Source organism: Arabidopsis lyrata (assembly GCF_000004255.2).
Source record: "Arabidopsis lyrata subsp. lyrata unplaced genomic scaffold ARALYscaffold_3, whole genome shotgun sequence".
NCBI classification, from domain to species: Eukaryota; Viridiplantae; Streptophyta; class Magnoliopsida; order Brassicales; family Brassicaceae; genus Arabidopsis; species Arabidopsis lyrata.
Window position 1 is genome coordinate 9,842,532 of NW_003302553.1, and position 21,143 is coordinate 9,863,674.

The window sequence follows — 21,143 nt, forward strand, 5'->3', positions numbered from 1 at the left end:
CCAAGCCGATTATTAAAAAATAATTTTTCTGTATGATGATAGTCAAGAAATTAGAAGGTCATTAAGAAAAATATTCAAGAACTTGTGGCTAAGAATAGTTAATGTAACCATATGATGTAAAGAAAAGTGTATGTATTATCAAATTTCGTAGGAAATTCAAGATATGTCATGTGAAGTACGTATAGTATGATAGACACTTTTCTTAACCCTTGAGGGCTATTGATTAGTTAAGATAATGATTCTTTAAAACCAGTCTGGTTAATAAACTAAAGAAAGATTAGATACTACTAGTATTTTCATAATGTATAGGTATCATTTACGTAATTTATTAGGACTTAGTGGACATAAATTAATTGACGGGTAGGTGACTTTTGAATGAAGGAGACGACCGAAAAAGAAACTAGTGAGAAATTTCAAAGAAAACCATAATCTGATTCTAACGTCGTGATACGTAATAGGTACTACATCATCCTTCTCTCTCTTTTTTTTGTTAATTACAAATTTTGAATAAAAATATACACTTCTAGAAGTATGAGATACGGGTAGTGTTTACTTACATAAATTTGATAATTATAGGATACTTTTTATTCAACAAATACTATGTTTATGATCAGACTCATAAGCTTGTTAAAATCTCATTAAATAAATGAAGTTTCAGTCTCTTCCATAATGTTCCTCCTCCATGGGCAAACGACTGTGCATCATAATCCTTTAGGGAAACTTTTGACAATTTCAGTTACAGCAGATCACTTCATTATATTATACATAGTTTTTCTGTTGAACATTAATTCCTTTAAACCCTAATGCAAGAATATGTTCTTCAGCGAAATCCGACTTTGCTTTGAAGTAAACTTTCCTTGAAAGCAAAAACTTAAGTTCCTTAACCCTAATACAACTCTTTAGCTTATTACTTGATACTCAAGTTCTCTCTAACTCTTTAGCACTAGTACTTTACTACTTTCCAAATCAATAAAACACTAAAATTATTCATTTCAGTTTCTATTGATTAAATCTTGATCAAAGTTCCTTCTTTTTAATCATTTATTAACAGAAACACAAATATACGTAGCGTGAATTTTGACATCCACAGCTATCTCATAGGAGGGTTGAAAAACTCTGGTGTTATTATGCAAAATTGAAAACACAGGGTGAAAAAACGGAATCTTAGAAATTTTAGGGAGTGATTTTAAAAAATGGTAAACAATAATTGGAGGATGAATAACAAACCGGAAATCACACTAAACCCGGTATTAGACTAAGAGTCATAGTATTAATTAAACCAAAATAAACCGGAAATCACACTAAACTCGGTATTAGCCAAAAGCTGATTTTGCCCATGTGATTCGAAATCTGTAACTAGTAATTTGAATTTTTGTTTTTAACGGACATAATGTTCAGATTAGGGGGGAAAAATCTAATTTCAATTCAAATCCAAATGATCTAACGGAATAAGCCAGGGCATTTTCGTAATTTCGTATTAATTGGCCTAACCAACCACTACAAATAGAAAATTTTCCTCTCTTTCATTTCATCACCGACTCGAAAACAGCTTCTTCTCTACGATTTCAAATTACTTTCGCGATCAAAGTTATCTGATCGGAATCAATCTGTTTCGGCTCCAGCCGGTGATGAATCTGATGGATGCGATCGCATTTTGGGGGAAAATCCTTGTCGCCGCCGCCAAGAGAAGCGTGTGATTGAATCAGAAAACCCTCCGATTACGCAAAAGAATCAGGTATATAATTAACCCAGTTCTAATCGATTTTAAGTTTGTTTTGATTGTTTCTTTTACTTCATAATTCTCTTCCGATTATTGAATCTGGGTCCGTTGCTTCAAATGTATCACAAATCCTTCTGATTATCACTAACCTCTTTCTTCGGTTCCAGCCGGTGATGAATCTGATGGATGCGATCGCATTTTGGGGGAAATTTCTTGTCGCCGCCGTCAAGAGAAGCGTGTGATTGAATCAGAAAACCCTCCGATTACGCAAAAGTATCAGGTATATAATAAACCCAGTTCTTATCGATTTTAATTGTTTTTTATTTATTTATCGATTGTTTCTTTTACTTCATAATTCTCTTCCGATTATTGAATCTGGGTCCGTTGCTTCAAATGTATTATCACAAATCCTTCTGATTATCACTAACCCCTTTCTTCGGGTTTTTTTTTTTTGGATTCATTTATAGTAATCTTTTAGCGATTTAGAAGAGTCAGTGAATTTAGAAGTATTGTGATGAATGATGATGATGATCTTCATTTTTTCTCCGTTTATTGCTAGGTTTTTTTCTCTGGGTTCAATCATGTAGGTTCTTGAAAAACGTTGGTTACATGTGTTTTGATTAAGAAAATCTAGCGATTTAGAACTATTTGTGATGATTTTTCTCTGTTTGGTGTTCAGTTCTTTGGCTTAATTTCATATTCAATTTTGCTAATTCACAATTCTCTTTGGGAATTAGAGATTATTAGCTGTAGTGTTTTAGAATCATTAAGTTGTTACCTAATTCTCTACATGATTTTTGTCTTATCTCCACTTCAATAGTTTGCTTTTGTAAAAGGGTTAGATTAGGAGTTTTAAACATAATTAGATCCAATGAAGAAGGGTTAGATTAGGAGTTTTAAACGTGTCCCTAAGATATTTCCTGATTCTCTATATAATGTTTGTCTATTTCTCCATTTCAGAGCTAATACCACTTCTCGTGAATATAAGATATAGTTAAACTGTAAGATTCTGTATAGTTTAAAGCCTTTTTTGTATTTTATTCGCTTTATGTTACTCTATTAGTTGCTGAATTACTAATAAATGTCATTGCTTTCAAGTGCAGAGAACAAAAGGGAGACCATTTGCTAGCCAACACGTTTACTTCCAACAATGTATATTACTTGTTTACAAATCTGAGCAGAGGAGAGCAACCAAATGTCAACAGGGAGGATTCTGTATGTTTGTCAATTTTGGTTTTATGATCTTTTGAATTTTAAATATTCGTTCTACGTTTAAGCTGCATGTTATTAACAAGTTTTCTTTGGTTGTAGGAGCTTTCTTCAGTCAAAATGTAACTTTTGACGAAGGGTTTCAAGATGAAGGAAAATCATTCAGTAGCCAACAAAGGTATGGTTAAGTAGCTCCCTCTGTCTCCCACTTATCATGTCTCTTGCACTGTCTAAAAACAGAGCATAAATCCACGAAAACCAACACTCAAACGCACACAAAAAAATCAAACACACAAACTAGTTTAAAGTCACGAAATCACAAAACGAAATTCAAACACACCAACAAAAAACATAGCACACAACGTTCAAACGCATCAAGAAACAGAAAACAGAACATAAATCCACGAAAACCCACACGAAAAGAAAATCAAACACACAAAACTAATTTAAGTCACGAAATTCAAACACACAAACAAAAAACATAGCACACAATCAAGAAACAAAAAACAAACTTTCACAGGAAAGTTTTAACCAAAATTGTGAATAATCACATTTGATGGCAAGAACTTGCTTTGTGACTGTTCTTCAAACGAAATGAAAATGTGCTATATAGTTGAAAATGCTTTCGTATACACGAGGATGGTTTGCAGTTTAAATCAGGTTTTCATAAGAAAGAGCAAAAGTTTCAGATGCGTTTCAATATACTCATGAATGACAAGGTAATCTTGTTAAACCTTTTTCATCGTTTTAAACTCTTTTCTATTAGAACCAATGTGACTTTATGTAAAACCACTTTAATACATACTTGAAGTATCAGGGGTTTTAGTTATAATCTTCCATTTATTCAGAGGATAGCTCCGACCTGGTATCAAAATTAGAGAAGGTTAGTGCTTTATAGTGTGTATTCTCATATTTAAGTTGTGCATTCTGTCTGTTTGATGCAGACATTGTTCCTACCTTTGTGTATAATATCCTTCCAATTGGCTTAATTGATGCATAACTTGCAGGAATAACTTTGTGTGAGCCTGCTGATGTATCTATTAAAGAGTTGATAAAGAGACCTGAAGAAGGTATACTTTTGTAACTAATTGGTAAAACATTTTCTAGATTCTGAACCTTCATTTATGCTGAAACTCAACAGTTATTCCTTTTTTCTTTTAATGCAGTTCACGCCATAAAAAGCATAAATTCAACGTATAAAGTGAATAAGGTTTGGACTGGTGTGGAAGTGCTTACATTCATTTCAACCAGACAATAACTCACTTTTGTAATTTGCCTCAAAGATAATTCTGCTGATGTGCTTGTTTCTGTTTTTCTTGATGCGAGAATGAATTTTAGATCAAGTGAGTTACAAGGATCAATAGCCGTCTTATTTAGAAATATTTCCCTTCCTGAGTCATTGTAAGTATACAAATTTAAGCCATACACACACACTATCCACTTCTTTTGACAGAAATTTGATAATGTATTTGTGTCACATGAATTTGAAAAGAAATAATTTGACTGGGTTTGTCCCAAGATCTCCTAGGAAAAGAACAATGGCTGGGGTTTCTAATGTATTTAGGTTCTCATGGCTGATTTGTTCTGCAGATGGCACTCTGCTGGAACTTTCGATTGTCAGTCAAGGACTGGAGGTCCATTCGGAACAATGAGGTTTGATGCTGAGCAAGCTCATGGAGCCAACAGTGGTATCCACATTGCTCTTAGGTTGTTGGACCCCATCAGGGAGCAATTACTTACTATCTCTTTTGCTGATTGATTTTAGATTTTAAAATAATACTAATTGGTTGATGGTGATAACTTCAGGGTTTGGATTCTAACTCTCGATGTCCTTTTGGTGTGAAATTGATCTTTCAGCTTGCTGGTGTTGTCGCTGCTGAAGACTGGTGGCCCTGAAATTCCTTTCTACCCTTGAAGAGAGGTTAGTCATTGCTGAGAGTGTGTGTTCTGCTTTCTTTCTAGAGATGGCAAATTGATAATTTACACATTCTCTCAATACTTGTAATACTGAAACACTGTGGGACTTGATTGTCTGTTTCTAACATGCACATCTTGCTTTCAGGACAAGCCCCAGCCACCTCCAGAGGGTCGTCTTCCTGATGCTACAAAGGGTTTTGATCACTTGAGAGATGTCTTTGCTAAGCAGATGGGCTTCTCTGAAAAGGACATTGTCGCCTTATCCGGTGCCCACACTCCTATATCTCCATTTCAGAGCTAAAAACACTTGTGAAAAAGGGTCTTTACTAATAAAGGTCATTGCTTACAAGTGAAGAGATCCTTAAGTTGCAAAGAACGAAAGGGAGACTATTCGCTAGCCAAGACATACAAATGTTAAGGTCAAGTCTCTTCCTCTCTCTCCTTTACCGCAATTAGACACGTAGGATAGAGAGGCTTGCACTATCCCAAAAATGTTTACTTCTGTACCATTCTATATCTCTTACAAAACGTTTGTCTGTTTTTTTTTGTATCTTTGAATAAGAACTAGATAAGGTGAACTAGAGAAGATGAAGCCGACTTGCAATTTCCAGCAGCTTCCAACAATGTATATTACCGTTAAGATAATATGAGCTGAGGAAGCAACCAAATGTCGACAGGGAGGATTCTGTAAGTTTGTCATTTTTTGGTTTTAATGATCTTTTGAATTCAAATATTCGTTCTATGTTTAAACTGCTTGTTATTATTAACAAATGTTCTTTGGTTTCTTAAGTTGGAATGGAACTTTTGACAAAGGTTTCAAGATGAAAGATTGTTTGGCTGCAAAGAAGCTTTGAAGACCATTTAGTAGCCAAAAAAGGTATGGTTAAGTCTCTCACTTATCATGTCTTTTGCACTGTCTCGAAAACAGAGCATAAGTTCATGAAAACACACTCAAACGCACACAAAATAAAATAAAATCAAACACAAAAATATTAATTAAAAGTCACCAAAAAAAAAACAAAAAACATAGCACAAAACGTCCAAATGCAACACCAAGAAACATAAAACAGAACATAAATCCACGAAAACTGACACTCGAACGTACAAAAAAAAAATCAAACACACAATAATTAATTAAAAGTAACACAAACAAAAACATAGCACACAACATCCAAACGCAACTTCAAAAATAGAAATCAAGCTTTCACAGAAATGTTTTAACAAAATGTGTGAATAATCACATTTGATGTCATAAACATGCTTTGTTCCCTTGTTTCTTACTTTCTTATCTACTTGGTTTAGTATAGCTTATATTAACTTATTTTCTTCTTGAAGCGAAATGCAAACATGCTATATAGTTGAAAATGCTTTCGTGTAAATGAGGATGGTTTGCAGTTAATACCAGGTTTCCATAAGAAAGAGCAAAAGTTTCAGATGCGTTGCAGGTAATCATGAATGATAAGGTAATCATGTTACACTACATTAATATATTTATTCAGGGGTTTCAGTTACAATCTTCCCTTTATTTTGAGGATAGCTCCGACCGGGTATCAAAATTAGAGAAGGTTTGTGCTTTATAGTATTGTGTTTTCTCATAAATAAGTTGTGTGGTTCTGTCTGTTTGATGTAGACGTTGTTCGTAATTTGGTGTATAATATCCTTTTGTAAGTTGCAGGAATTACTTTGTGTGAGCCTGCTGATGTATCATTAAGGAGTTGATAAAGAGACTTGAAGAAGGTATGCTTTTGTAAGGAATTGATAAAGCATTTTCTTAGGTCAAAACTATTTGAGATAAAGATGCAACCAAAACATATATTTTCACTTTCTTTTTGCTTCTGTTTAGGCACACCGATCAAGAGTGGGTGACAAGAGGGATGTTTTTGTAAAGGTGAGACAACTGAATATTCTTAGCTTGCTTTCAATTAGTTTCTGAAAGTGCTTTAGGTTCAAAGACCTGGAATTGAGAACTCAATGATGCAGAAAAAGAGAAGCATTTATTTATCATTTCTATCTGGTAAGAATTTTACATGGAAGTCCTTGTTTTTCATTTTCCATTGCATTGGCCTCAAACCTTGAATTATACTCAAACTCACAGTTATCCATTTTCTCTTGTTAATGCAGTTCACGCCATAGAAAGCAATCAACGTATAAAGTGAATAAGGTTTGGACTGGTGATCCTTGCTCTCCAAGACTATTTCCTTGGGAAGGTACTTCTAATTACCAAATCAAGTCCATGTAAGTCATTCATTTCAACCAGACAATAACTCATTTTTGTAATCTCCCTCAAGGATAATTCTGCTGATGAGCTTGTTTTCGTTTTTCTTGATGCGAGAATGAATTTTAGTTCAAGTGGGTTACAAGGACCAATAACCTTCTCCTCTAGATATCTCTCCCTCCTTGAGTCATTGTAAGTATACAAATGCAAGCCATACACACACACTTTCCACCTCTTTATTCACAATAAATATAAGAGTCATGTGCATTGTTTTCCCAGGGATATCAAACAACAACCTGAGAGGGGATTTTTTGGATTATCTAAAATATCTGAAGTTCTGTAAGGTTGAGCACATAAAGAGGCTTTTCGTTTGACAGACATTTGATAATGTATTTGTCACATAAATTTGAAAGGAGATAACTTGGCTGGGTTTGTCCCAAGATCTCTTAGGAAAAAATGGCTGGTGGACTTGCACTGAGAGGTACATTTTCTTGTCAAAACCCGGAACCATAGTCATCTTGTCAATTTCCTCTCTGTAAATATTTTTTGTCACTTTCTATGTCTAAGCTGCTTGTTATTAACAAGGTTCTTTGGTTTCAAGAGCTTTTTTAAAGTAGAAATGGAACTTTTGACAAGGGGTTTCAAGATGAAGGATTGTTTAGCTGCAAAGAAGCTTTGAAGACAGTTCAGTAGCCAACAAAGGTATGGTTAAGTAGCTCTCTCTCTCTCCCACTTATCATGTCTGGCACTGTCTCAAAAATAGAGCATAAATCCACGAAAACCCACACTTTAACGCACAAAAAAATAAATCAAACACACAAAAAACAAAACGAAATTCACACAAACAAAAAACATAGCACACAACGTCCAAATGCAACTTAAAGAAACAAAAAACAAAACATAAATCCACGAAAACCCACACTCGAACATACACAAAAAAAAATCACACACACAAAACGAAATTGAAACGCACAAACAAAAAATATAGCACACAACGTCCAAACGCAACTTGAAGAAACAGAAAACAAAATTTCACAGGAAGTTTTTAACAAAAATTGTGAATAATCACATTTGATGGCAAGAAATTGCGTTGTGACTGTTCCCATATCTCTTACTTTCTTTCTACTTGCTTTAGTATAGCATGTATTAACTTATATATTTGAAAATGCTTTCGTGTACACGAGCATTGTTTGCAGTTTAAACCAGGTTTTCATAAGAAAGAGCAAAAGTTTCAGATACGTTTCAATATACTCATGAATGACACGGTAATCTTGTTAAACCTTTTTCATCATTTTAAACTCTTTTCTATTAGAATTAATGTAACTTTATATAAAACTAATTATATGTTCTAAGTATTCAGAGGTTTCAGCTATGATCTTCCATTTATTCAGAGGATAGCTCCGACAGGGTATCCAAATTCTGCCTCAAAATTAGAGAATGGTAGTGCTTAATAGTATAGTATTGTGTTTTCTTTTTCTCATAATTAAGTTGACATTGTTCTTTTGTTCATTATTTATGTCTAATGTCCTTTTAATTGGCTTAATTGATGTGTAAAAATAACTTTGTGTGAGTCTGATGATGTATCTATTAAGGAGTTGATAAAGAGACTTAAAGAAGGTAAGCTTTTGTAACGAATTGGTAAAGCATTACAACTACAATGCACTTGCGGTTTAGTTTGTGAAAGAAAATAATAATGAGTAAAGATGCAACTAAAACATATATTTTCACTTCCTTTTTGCTTATATTTAGGCACACCGAGCAATAGTGGGGGACAAGAGGGATGTTGTTGTAAAGGTGAGAGAAATAATCAGGAGACAACTGAGATCTTCTTAGCTTGCTTTCAATTAGTTTCTGAATGTGCTACATGTTTAGGTCGAAAGTCCTGGTGTTGAGAATTTGATGATGATAGATAGATATAATATACTTGCAAATATTTGCATTATACATGCAGAAAACGAGAAGCAGGTATTCATCATTTCTATCTGGTAAGAATTTACAGTCCCCAAGTCACTATAAGTCCTTGTTTTTCATTTTCTGGATTGGGTATGAATTCAATGGAGGCCATTGCAATGGAAAAGCTCCGACGTTTTCTTTATGAAAACAATAGATAGAGTCATGTTCTGTTCCCAGGGTGCTACGAAATTTGGTGACCAGGTACTTGTTTTATAAATTGGCTTTTTAAGGATTCATGTTTCACTGATCAAGTTTTTCCGACAGAAATCTCTCTTCGTTTTATTTCCTAGCTTGCTTTCAGAAACTCGACGATGCAGAAAAAGAGAAACATGTATATTATCATTTATATCTGATAAGAGTTTTACATGTAAGTCCTTGTTTTTCGTTTTCCATTGCATTGGCCTCGAACTTGATTTATACTGAAACTCACGGTTATCCTTTTTCTCTTGTTAATGCAGTTCACACCATTGAAAGTATAAAATCAACGTATAAAGTGAATAAGGTTTGGACTGGTGATCCTTTCTCTCAAAGACTCCCTTGGGAAAGTATTTCTAATTACCAAATCAACTCCATGTAAGTCATTCATTTCAACCAGACAATAACTCATTTTTTTGTAGTTTCCCTCAAGGATAATTCTGCTGATGAGCTTGTTTTTCTTGATGAATGAATCTTAGTTCAAGTGGGTTACAAGGACCAATAGCCGTCTCATTTAGAAATCTCTCCATTCTTAGACTATCCACCTCTTTATTCACATTAAATATAAGAGTCGTGTGCATTGTTTTCCCAGGGATTCATAAAACAACAACCTAAGAAGGGAATTTTTGGCTGATTGTGAAGTTCTTTAAGGTTGAGCACATAGAGAGGCTTTTCGTTTGACAGACATTTTGATAATGTATTTCTCTCAGACATTTGTTTCTGTCACAGGAATTTAAAAGAAGATAACTTGACTGGGTTTGTCCCAAGATCTCTTAGGAAAAGAACAATGGCTAGTGGACTTGCACTGAGAGGTACATTTTTTTGTCAAAACCCCGGAACCATAGTCATCTTCTTAAGACAATCTGTGTCTCTACCATTTTCTGATGCTTGTTAAATTCCTCTCTGTTTCCAATGTGGATGAACAAAGCATTTGTCACCCACGTTCAGATTCGTCGTGCCAATAGTTGTAGCCACAATAGTGATCATTCTCATTGTCGTTGTGGTTGTGATATGCATCATGGTAAGGGTAACAAAAATAAGTAAGCACAGTTGGTCTTTTACATAATTTGGTTGATAAACGTCAGAATTAATGCTGAAAGAAAATGAGTGTATTCAGGAGCTTATTCAGGACCACTTCTGCCTTCGGGAAAGAGAAGGTTCACATGTAGCATTAAAAACAACTTCAAAAGTGATCGGTAAAGGAGGGTTTGGTAAGAACAGCAAAAACATTAGAAACGGAAATCAGATAAGTTTAGACATTGTTTTTAGGCAGAGCTTCTTTTGACAGTGCATCTACGGAACTTAGCTTAGTTTATTGGATACTGCGATGATGGTAGCAGTCTGGCTCTCATCGACGAGTACATGGCCAATGGCAACTTACAACACTCATTTTTTAGTACTTACTGTTAAGGTAATTTGATTTCACGGTTTGTATTTCTTACCCGCTTTTTTAGTCGTTAAAGTTTCAACGGATGTGAAATTTATTTGTCGTTTGAAACTTTGTCCAGGTTAAAACTTAAAGGTATGAATGAGAAGCTAGTAAGCAACTTCGTCTGGGAATATTGGTTTAGTAAGTTTTATTTCTTTGGCTATGCCTATAATTTGATTGTATTAATTTTATCTTGCTCAAATTACATAACAAAATAATTTAATATTTTCAGGAGCAGCAATAAATATAAATTTGGAGATGACATGTAGCCAAGAACAAGGGGCTCTTGGATGATGTAACTGAGTTACGGTAACTGTCTTTTACCTCTCATAAGAAAAAACACAAACACATCAACATTAAATTTTAAAACACAAACCCACGAAAACATAAAACACACACAACAAAAAATCCATTTGCACACAAAAATGCAAAAACAAACTTCACAACTTCACGTTCACGAATGACGATCACATAAAATCCACAACTTCCCGATCACATAAACTCCACAACTTCATGTTCACGAATCACGATCGCATAAACTCCACAACTTCACGTTCACGAGTCACGATCGCATAAACTCCACAACTTCACGATCACGTAAACTCCACAACTTCACGATCACATAGAGTTTGCTTCCTCTGCAACACAATGTTGATTTTGATTTTTTCACAATGACTTGTATAATTTTAACTCAATTCTTGTTTTAATATTCTTTTCGCAATGTATTTTGAGCGTCAGTGAACTTGTAAAGTTGCTTGTTATCAGTGATGTCATTTTTAAGCTTTATTTTTTTTTTGCTATAGAATTTGTAATTCGGATATCCTTGTTCTTGTTGTAATCCTTGTTTTAAATATTCTCTTTGCAATGTAATTTTTGAGCGTCAGTTTGTAAACTTGTAAAGTTTCTTGTTATCAGTTATTACATTGTTTTTTTTTTTTTAGAATTTGTAAGTCAAATATTTTATTTACATATAAATAAAAAGTTCTGAGTTGAATTATTCATGTTCATGTTTTTCTTAATATCAAAAGATTCATTTCGGGCTCCCTCTAAAAGTTCCTCGGTATCTTGATAATTAGGAAAAAACTCAACGCTCAAAATTCTGGGCTATTTTGTAAATACAAAAAGATTTGGATTCCGTCCAAAAGGTATTAGATATTTCCAGTAAATATCGAAAGATCTGTGGTACTTCAATAAATGGTATAAAAAAAAATCTGAGGTGCTTTGGTAAATAACAAAAGATCTAAGTTTTTTATAAACAACATAGATATGGGTATTTAATATACAAGAGATTACTTGTGATTCTAAATACCTTCTCATATTTCACAGATTACGGTTTATTAAAGTACTTTAGATTTTTTCTATTAAAGGATAATGATATTCAACAAGACTTAAACCGCTAATGATATACACCATTTTGTCTGTAATTTAGGGCAAGATTAATCACAAGATACAAATTTGAGAAACCTAATCAAAAGAATTAACAAGAGTTTTTACAAATAGAGAATATTCTTGTAACACTGTTTCTTCACCTCTTAAATCGAGCAGTATATGATCAACATATGATCATCACAACTAATACAAACAATATTAACAGAATCGAATCTCTGAGAATATAGGCGAAACAATACAACATCCTATTTTTTAACACTTGAGAAGATAAAACAGAGCTTTGTCTCGTGTTCTGTTCCAAACCTGACCGCGTTCTAGTGCTCGTTGGCTTCTGTTCTCTGAGATTTGAATCTTTCATCCACAGACTGACGACTCTAAGATTTGATTCGTGGTTAGCTTATAGTTTGGTTTACGAGTGTCTAGATGCGTCCTCGTGCAACTGCGTAGTCCTCACATTAGGATCATCCTGTACAGAAGTCACCATGAACAAGATGACCAATTGATACAAACAGGAAAAGAAAAAGAGATAAATCTTTGATTACAAATGAAATATTTACCCGGATATCGTAAGGAAAATTGGGAGGCCGGAAGAAATCTACTCCCTAGAGAGAACAAAGTAAGAATGTTAATTGATTTATTTTTACTTTTTTGGCAGTTTTATTAAAAGATTAACAAAAATCGTGAAAGCATTGAGAATAGGTAGGTAGGTACCTGGTTATGGATGCCATGCTGAGGATTGTAGTAACTGTCATAGCTTGGTGCTATCGAGTTCAACTGTCGCTACAGAAAAAACAGCAGGAATTGTTTTTTTTTTATCCAAAGGTAATGAAATAATAACAGCAGAAGCTACTTTTACACATATGTCATGGTCGATTTCGTACCAATCCTTGAATTGCTTGTTGATTCCCGTAGAAATTATCACGAGTTGGCGCCATTAAGTTCAGCTGGACCTGTAAAAAAAACACATTAGAACAGATTACATATCTCAATGTATAAGAGAATAATATGAACGTATGTTGAGCTTAATTACCATTCCTTGTACACTCTGCTGTGTTCCATAATAGCTTTCTATGCCAACCGTCCTTGGGCTCAGCTTATCCTGCAATTACAAAATTCAGATATGAAATATGTACATAGGCGACTTAAGTTTAACAGAGTTTTGCTATGACATGTCAACAAAGACAGACCATCTGTTGCAAGCTTTCTGGCGCTGCAACTGGCATAACCTCCTGCTCTGAGTTCACCTGCAATTAGTATTTGGTATCATCAGACTTGCAAATCAAAAAGCGAAAAGCTAACAAAATCTGTAAGCTGTCTGCACAGAGAGACCGTAAACAAGAAGTTACTTTTCTTTTCTTAGTTGGATTCTTTTTCTTGCTGGTTTTGCCTGCACTTCTGCTCTGATTATCCTCCTCGACAGAAATCAGACCTTGAGTTGGTGACGTTACAACATCTGGAAGACTTCTGCCGGAAGTATTAATACCAGCACAGTTTCCTATAGCTCCTTCAATAGCAAGGAATGCAATACTGTAACTCTCTTGAGAGAGGGATGCCTCTTCATTCAGCTTTAATGCTCGTTCGCACAAATCGTTATACCGGAGCAGCCTAGTCTGCAACTGCTGAGGTTCTCCTGAAAAATGCCGGCTTTTTGCATCTTTCGTCCATCGTTTCAATATGTACTGCGAGGGGATGGAAGAAAGATGACAACACTGAAGAACATTAAGAGTGTGTCTGCAGAGATACCCTTTATACTCAAATAACCGACAGATGCAAGAGACTTCAGCCTTTGTTTGGTTCCATGTTACCACAAAGCCCTGGTTGTTTTCAAAATCCTGGACTCTAAAAGTAGAACATGTGGCATCTCGGTTCTCCTCCCTGGGACTACACGCAATCGCACCCAAAACTTCAATCTGGAACTTTTTGAATACTGCAGGAGTATAGACTTCAGAAACACTCTTCTCAAATGGCGATGGAGACTTCATTGCTGGCTGCTTGTTCCACATTTCAGAATCAGCTTTGGCTTCTTCTTCACATCTATCTTGCAAAATTATATCATAAAGCTTTACAAATTCTTGTACACTAGTCTTCTTATGCATATACTTGTCGAAGAAAGCATTAATACTATCAGCTCGCTGAGATGTAGACATCCCAGCCAAAAGAAGATCAGTCATGTAGGTTGGTGCCCATTTCTTGCGGTCTTCATATAAAGAATGCATCCATTGATCATCTTTGAGGCCGAATCTAGCAAGATTCTTATACCATTTTCTCGCAAAGTCTTCATCTTTCCCTGATTTATAGATGCACTTCTCAAACTTTGGCATGAAATTATCATGTTGCTTAACAACTTGACCAAGATTCTCAGAAACCTTCATCAATACATGCCAAAGAAAAAGGCAATGCCGTGTATTGGGGAAGATTTCGGGAACAATGGAGTTCATTACAACGTCTAGCTCAGTGATCAAAACCTTTGGAGCTTGTCCACCCATCGCTCTCAGCCAGGTCTCCATTAACCAAGAATATGTTGCTGCACTCTCATCAGATATTAAGGCGCACCCAAGGACCATATACTGGTAGTGCTGGTTCACTCCAACAAAAATAGCAAGTGGCATCTTGTACTTGTTTCTCACATAGGTGGTGTCTAGAGAAACAACATCACAAAAACTGCCATAGTTATGCCTGCTCTTTGCATCTACCCAAAATACATTCTTCACTCGCTGATCATCGCCCAGATCTACCGCATAGAAGAAGTTGGAATTCAAAGTTTGCATCCGTGACAAGAAGTCAAGCAAGATTTTGAAATCCCCTGTTTCCACCGATAAATTCCGACCTTTTTCAAAAGAACTTTTCGAATCGCTTTTAAGGCTGATAACAGTTTTATATTCAGCAAACTGCTTAGCCATTGCAGCATATATCTTTCTAGTCTGTTCGCTCACAGCTTGTGCAGGTAAGAGCTCATGATTATGCTCCCTAACAAAGCTGTGAATTACCCATTTCCCATCTGGCCTTCTCTTAACATGCATACTAGCTTTGCAGTCGGTTTTCGCACATGTTCGCCGACCAGCCATATTCTCTGGATCTTGCTTGCTTTGTCTAGCTCGTGGCCGATTAAAAGATTTGTCATATTCTCTTTTGGTACCATACCTAGAGCAGGCAAACTTCGCATCAATAAACTCTCTTGTAGTTTTCGACCGACGACTGTTCTGTATCGCAGTGTTAAAGCCAATAGCTCGAGAATACTCCTGGTAAAACGAATACGCTTCACCGTGTGACTCGAACTCCATACCATTAAGAGGTTCAAGATTCATACCCTCAGTGTACTCAACCAACTCCCCAGTTGGAACACCCATGCCTACACTGTCATCAGTATTAACCTCAACCGAAACATCCTCAATTTTGCCAATATCCATATCTTCTTCATCAGCATCATGAAGTTTGTGTTCATTGTGCAACACATTATCAAGTCCTCTATCTTCATCATCTCCTTTGCAAAGGTCACCTGAATGTAGTCGAAGATCTATATCCATGAGAAAGAATTTCTCCTCTTTTCTCAAACTTGCTACAACACTGCAAAAGTTTCATTGACAAAATCTAGGTATGAGTACATATATTTAGGTCAAAATGTATACTAAATCACACACAAAAGATAAAACTAATCAGAGAATCCATCAAAATTCTACCTTTCTATGATTATAAATCGAGAAAGTATATACATTTTGTCCTTACAATTGCAGAAAAAAAGGAACTTGCAGCTAAATTCTTAGTGGGTATTTCATCACATAAACGAATTCTCAAATCCAATTCATAAAACTGATTGAAAACGAAGCTGATCAAAACACTGTATATAACCCATCATTTTTGTGGTTCTCACTACAAAACAAAAACAAAGAAAAATGAAAACTTTACCTCGTACGAAACAGAAACTGAGAAAAAGGCCGTCTCTTTAACCTCGTCGTCGTCGAGAGGAGGAAGAAGAAGAAGACACGCGCCAATCGGGTATCGATCTGCGAAAAGGGAGATAGAGAAGAAGAAGAGAGAAAGAGAAGAAAAATTGGTGAGTGGTGTTCACGCGATCTGAGGAAGCGAGTGGGCGGAAGATCCACGATTCGTCTTTTGGTTTCTAGGGTTTCTTCTTCTTCTCTCTGTCTAAACGCATCACCATGTTTTTTGATAATAATATCTCTCCATTTTATTTAATTACTAAATAAAATTAGAAAAAATGCAAAAACAAATAAATAAAAATTCGAAATTTTGTCCAATGCGCATGCCAAAACAAAAATTAGAGGGAAGCGTGAATAATGGACATCATGAGATTTACTTACATCTATAAGACTAGACTTATTAGGCTTTTAAAATTGGTGTTTGGTCCACTTTAAGACTTGTTTGAATTATTTTATTTTGTATTTCTTTTGACATTATAAAACTTAAAATACCTTTTTTTTTTTTTTTTTTTTTTTGTCATCCGAAATTAATTAAAGCTCAAAAGAGCCATTCCTGAGGAATGTTATTTAAAACTTAAAATACCTTCTTTTTAAGTATTCTTACGATGGTGAAAACTGAAAATATTACGGTGGATTACAAACTTGTTTCTTAGTAAACTATATGAATATGAATTTTTTTTTCTGTAATCGTCTATAATTCACAAACTATCAAGTTTGAATTAGGACTATAACACATGTTTTAACTTTTAACGGTCAAATTTTATGTTCCAACTTTCTTTACATATTAGCTAATATAGAATATTAAAACTATTTTTGGAAATATTTTATGAATTGAAAATAAATTTCTTAAATATCACAATCAATAGACAATAGCCAATAGAGCCAGTTGGTATGACTATTTCAGAATTGGTTTAATTTATTATATATTTGACCCAAAATAAATAAATCAATGGCCATGAGCCTGAGTCACTGTTCTAGTATTTAATTTTGTATTAGCTCAGCCTTAAAACCCATAGTTATAATAATTAGTCCACTAATGTTAAAAAGTTTGGTCAAATTATTATTTTATAATTTTCTTTACATATTAGCTGATATTGAAAACAAAAACAATTTAATAACATATGTATATATTTTTTTGACAAAATTACTATAATTATAATAAATTAGTCCACTAATGTAAAAGTTGAGTCAAAACATTTAGACTTAATTAAGACTAAACCTGCCACGGTAACAGAGAGAGGCGATATTTTCTCAGTCTCTCTTTCCTTTTTCCGCGAGCAACAACACTCTTCACTTAATCACTCCGGCGGTGGCGACGGCAACGTGACGGAGACGTTGTCGTAAAATTAGGGTTTATCTTTCTTGGCTTATTGTTGTTGGAGAAGAAGGTATGGTGAGGAAACACGGTTGGCAACTTCCTGCTCACACTCTTCAGGTAAAAATCGAATGTAACCTTCTCTTTAGCCAAAGCTTCGATTTTTCATGATTGGTTTCTAGAATCTGCTCAATCTAAAGTCACCAATGACTATGATTTCAATTGGGTTCTGTGTATTTTTCTCTCAGGTGATTGCAATTACGGTGTTTTGCTTGTTGGTGGTCGCTTTCTATGCTTTCTTCGCTCCTTTTGTTGGAGGTCGTATTTGGGAATACGTTTTGATCGGTGTTTACTCTCCTGTGGTATGTCTACTGCTTCTCAAGCTAGTTTAAAGTTCGAAAAATCGGTTTAGGAACTTGAATTTTAGGATTATAACGAGTTTTGGATTCCACAGCTGTGTATCTTATGGCATTGATCTTATTCATTTATGTATCATGTGTGTTTGCAGGCTATTCTTGTGCTTGTTTTGTATGTTCGGTGTACTGCAATCAATCCTGCGGATCCAAGAATCATGTCGATATTTGATACAGGCGTGAACAGAGATGATATGGTTGGTGCCTTATCGAGGAATTTTGATGAAGCTGGTAGTCAGTTGCAGGCTTCTCCTTCAGTTGTCAGCAGGAGTTCTACCGTAGCAGGAAACTCTAGTGTGAAAGGTTCTGTAGGAGATTCTCAAAGAGTGGAATCTGTGAGAAGAAGATCTTGCTATAATCCTCTGGCTATCTTCTGTTACGTGTTTGTTTTGGAAGACTGCCGAAAACAGGAAGGGGCGGCGGAACAAGAAGGAAACAGCGAAGAAGCTCTGTTTTGCACATTGTGCAATTCTGAGGTATCTTAACATGGTTCCAAGCTTTAGAAAGCTATATGTCATGTGTTACATGTATGCCCTTTAATATGAAAATTCAATGATTTATGAGCAGTAGATAACAACTAAATTTGCTTGGTGTTTATAGAATATTTTCTAGAACCTGCTTTAAGAAGTCTTTAGGGAAAGAATTTTGCTTCAGATTTTGGATGTGTACGCCTTTTTGTTCTGAATTATGCATGTTTCATAGGTACGCAAGTTCAGCAAGCATTGTCGGAGTTGTGATAAATGTGTTGATTGTTTTGATCACCATTGCAAGGTAAAGTTCTGATGTTTCAAATGTTTGACTGGATTTTCATTGGTTTAGTCGCTGACATAGTTGTAATCATTGCTACAGTGGCTTAACAATTGCGTCGGTCGTAAAAACTACGTGACTTTTGTCTCTCTGATGAGTGCCAGTCTTCTCTGGGTATGTATATACCTCGTATGTGCTATTTCTTGTACTTATCTCTCACTTAACCACTGACAGGTTATACTTTCTCCCTGCTCAGCTCGTTATTGAAGCAGCAGTTGGAATTGCAGTTATAGTGCGTGTATTTGTTAATAAGCAGAGCATGGAAACTGAAATTGTCAATAGACTTGGAAATAGTTTCTCTCGTGCACCTTTAGCGGCAGTTGTCGTAAGTTTTCTTGGTGTTATGCAGTTGGTTTGAGGGTAGCTCCTATCGTCAATGTTACTAATGTCATATCTGCAAATTATGTAGGGTCTTTGCACTGCTGTTGCCATTTTGGCATGTTTTCCACTGGGTGAACTTCTCTTTTTCCACATGCTTCTCATTAAAAAGGTCAGTGGGAAAGAAGCTAGTTCTGATATTAGTTACTCATAACACAGATAATTTTCTTACAGTAAGATATCGTGGTAAGACTTTTTAAAGATAGAAGTAAGTAGCACAAGAGATCCATGCTCTTCATTGTAGTGAGGTTGAACTTGGATAATTTTTGTTTAACTACCTTATATCTTGATGTCACCTCTACCAGAGAATTATGTCCATCTGAACCATTCTCCTAAATCGTTTCCTAATTTAGAAGCTCTAACTATTGTATTTAACTTATGTCTTATTACTTGATGATGGCTTGTTTCAGTATAAGCAATGTGAACTTTTCTAACACTGGCAGGGAATTACAACATATGAGTATGTTGTGGCAATGAGAGCAATGAGCGAGGCGCCAGATGGAGCATCTGTTGACGAGGAAATTCAGAATGTGCTCTATTCTCCCACTGGATCTGCTACAACCGGCTTTAGTGGTGGAAGCTCTCTCGGTCTACCATACAAGGGGGTCTGGTGCACTCCACCTAGAGTGTTTGATAATCAGGTATATTCACTTTTTCCAAAACATCCAATCTTTTTAATCACAGGTTTATGCTCTTGTGAAACACTGAAACTCACTAGAGTTTTGGTTGCAATAGATAGGTTACATAACTCATATACGTCATTTGGAAGTCTAGTTATCCATAGGATCAATCTTTAAATATAAACTTTAAAGACAAGGCTTTCCACGAAAAGCGTTAATTTTTGGCATACATATATTGCTTAATCTGAGATTATGCTCAAGTATCAACTATCAACATGCCAGTTTTACAGTCATTATCTCTATGTAGGATGAAGTCATTCCCCATTTAGACCCTCGCATGGTCCCGTCGACCGTAGACCCAGATGCCCCTGGATCAGAGAAAGGCACCAAGGCTCTGAAAAGACCTGTCAAACGTAATGCATGGAAGCTTGCAAAGTTGGATCCAAATGAAGCTGCAAGGGCAGCTGCCAGAGCCAGAGCGTCATCATCTGTCCTAAGACCGATAGATAATCGCCATTTACCTGATAGTGAACTTAGTTCAATTGGCACAGTTAGTATCATCAGTAGTGTAAGCACAGATGCAAATGTGGCTGCAAATAAAGAGATAAGGAACAATGATCTAAGGTCATCTCTTTCTAGAAACTCCTTTGCTCCAAGCCAAGGTAGCCGGGATGAGTATGACACAGGGAGCCATGGTATGAGCAATCTTAGCAGTCCAAGCCATGTTCACGAGTCTGTCACACTTGCTCCGCTCCCTCAGAATCCTACAATAGTCGGCAATCGCTTCACTGCAACAAACCACCACATGCACTCAACCTTTGATGATAAGGTGCTGCACAGAGGAAATGACGCGGATCCGCTATTTCTCTCTGCTCCTGCAACTTCTCATCTGAGGGATGTGAGAAAGACATCAGTTGTTTGGGATCCAGAAGCTGGGAGATATGTATCAGCTCCTGTAACGACAACATCTGAGGTCTGCAACAGATTGCTAAATCCTAGCTCACAAACAGCCAACTCTCAGAATCCAAGACCCATTCTTCCAGCTCATGATTCTTCTTCTGGATCATCAACACTAAGGGATCCTCTTCCTATGCACCAAGCGGAGAGAAGACTGACATATACTGGTGACTCTATCTTCTATGGAGGCCCTCTGATTAATATTCCGACTAGAGATACCCCGAGAAGTGGCAGGGGCTTGGTAAGAGAGGTACAAGACAGATTGGCGTCAACAGTTCATCGGGATGCAAGATTCAGAAAGGATTCAACCTCAAACCAGCTTCCGGTGTTTGCCCCTGGAGGTCTTGGGACAAACTCCGGTTCTAACATCAAGTAGATACACCGACTGTATTTCTTGAAAGGCTCTGATCTTCTACAAAACACCTTCCCAATTCCTGGAGAGGCTCAAAATCAATGGGGTCTGTGCTGTGCTGATGGAGCTCTGAGCATTGAAATTTGAGTTTCCTGGAATTTGTGCGAAGTTCGCGGTCATTTCTCAACGTATAGGACTAATTTTCTTGCATGGATTTTGAGTTCCTTTGATAGGTGCTTCTTATAAACCCCGAAATCCAAAATGTCATCACTTTTGATTCTTCCAGAAAAGAAAACCATTCATGTAAATTCTTCTTTCACTTATCTCTTCGTTTGT

General features: G+C 35.8%; 2 protein-coding genes and 2 long non-coding RNA genes across 11 annotated transcripts; 3 read left to right on the forward strand and 1 right to left on the reverse strand.

The window, feature by feature from the left end:
• The first annotated feature begins 694 nt into the window (after positions 1-694).
• Positions 695-8,609, forward strand: LOC9321552. 2 transcript variants are annotated; one of them, XR_002333224.1, is made up of 15 exons: positions 695-1,735; positions 1,888-2,000; positions 2,824-2,935; positions 3,032-3,812; positions 3,937-3,999; positions 4,096-4,139; positions 4,520-4,636; positions 4,787-4,850; positions 4,992-6,309; positions 6,384-6,411; positions 6,522-6,583; positions 6,690-6,860; positions 6,968-7,253; positions 7,341-8,326; positions 8,422-8,609. It is a non-coding gene; the product is annotated as an uncharacterized LOC9321552 (long non-coding RNA). The 2 variants fall into 2 exon arrangements; XR_002333223.1 differs by lacking the exons at positions 3,937-3,999; positions 4,096-4,139 and having other exon boundaries at positions 703-1,735; positions 3,032-3,107; positions 4,992-6,583.
• Positions 8,610-8,617: 8 nt separating this feature from the next.
• On the forward strand, positions 8,618-11,576 carry LOC9319413. Of its 6 annotated transcripts, none has more exons than XR_002333220.1 (11): positions 8,618-8,678; positions 8,811-9,215; positions 9,305-9,381; positions 9,473-9,587; positions 9,802-9,860; positions 9,939-10,021; positions 10,138-10,230; positions 10,327-10,420; positions 10,479-10,620; positions 10,718-10,779; positions 10,871-11,576. It is a non-coding gene; the product is annotated as an uncharacterized LOC9319413 (long non-coding RNA). The 6 variants fall into 6 exon arrangements; XR_002333218.1 differs by having other exon boundaries at positions 8,811-8,855; positions 8,934-9,215; positions 9,939-10,230; XR_002333217.1 differs by having other exon boundaries at positions 9,939-10,230.
• Positions 11,577-12,074: 498 nt separating this feature from the next.
• Positions 12,075-16,297, reverse strand: LOC110229900 (protein FAR-RED ELONGATED HYPOCOTYL 3). 2 transcript variants are annotated; one of them, XM_021031028.1, is made up of 8 exons: positions 15,931-16,297; positions 13,374-15,591; positions 13,215-13,271; positions 13,058-13,126; positions 12,909-12,977; positions 12,739-12,807; positions 12,585-12,629; positions 12,075-12,493 (listed from the first exon to the last, which is right to left on the reverse strand). In XM_021031028.1, the coding sequence occupies exons 2-8, from the start codon at positions 15,549-15,551 to the stop codon at positions 12,437-12,439; spliced, it is 2,544 nt and encodes an 847-aa protein (XP_020886687.1). In that variant the 5' UTR covers positions 15,552-15,591; positions 15,931-16,297; the 3' UTR covers positions 12,075-12,436. The 2 variants fall into 2 exon arrangements, with proteins under 2 accessions (XP_020886687.1, XP_020886688.1); XM_021031029.1 differs by having other exon boundaries at positions 12,739-12,801; positions 15,931-16,191.
• Positions 16,298-17,186: 889 nt separating this feature from the next.
• Positions 17,187-21,130, forward strand: LOC9319414 (probable protein S-acyltransferase 20). Its single transcript, XM_021031033.1, has 9 exons — positions 17,187-17,400; positions 17,529-17,642; positions 17,789-18,169; positions 18,396-18,464; positions 18,543-18,614; positions 18,697-18,825; positions 18,910-18,990; positions 19,322-19,519; positions 19,806-21,130. The coding sequence occupies exons 1-9, from the start codon at positions 17,356-17,358 to the stop codon at positions 20,829-20,831; spliced, it is 2,115 nt and encodes a 704-aa protein (XP_020886692.1). The 5' UTR covers positions 17,187-17,355; the 3' UTR covers positions 20,832-21,130.
• The last annotated feature ends 13 nt before the right edge of the window (positions 21,131-21,143 follow it).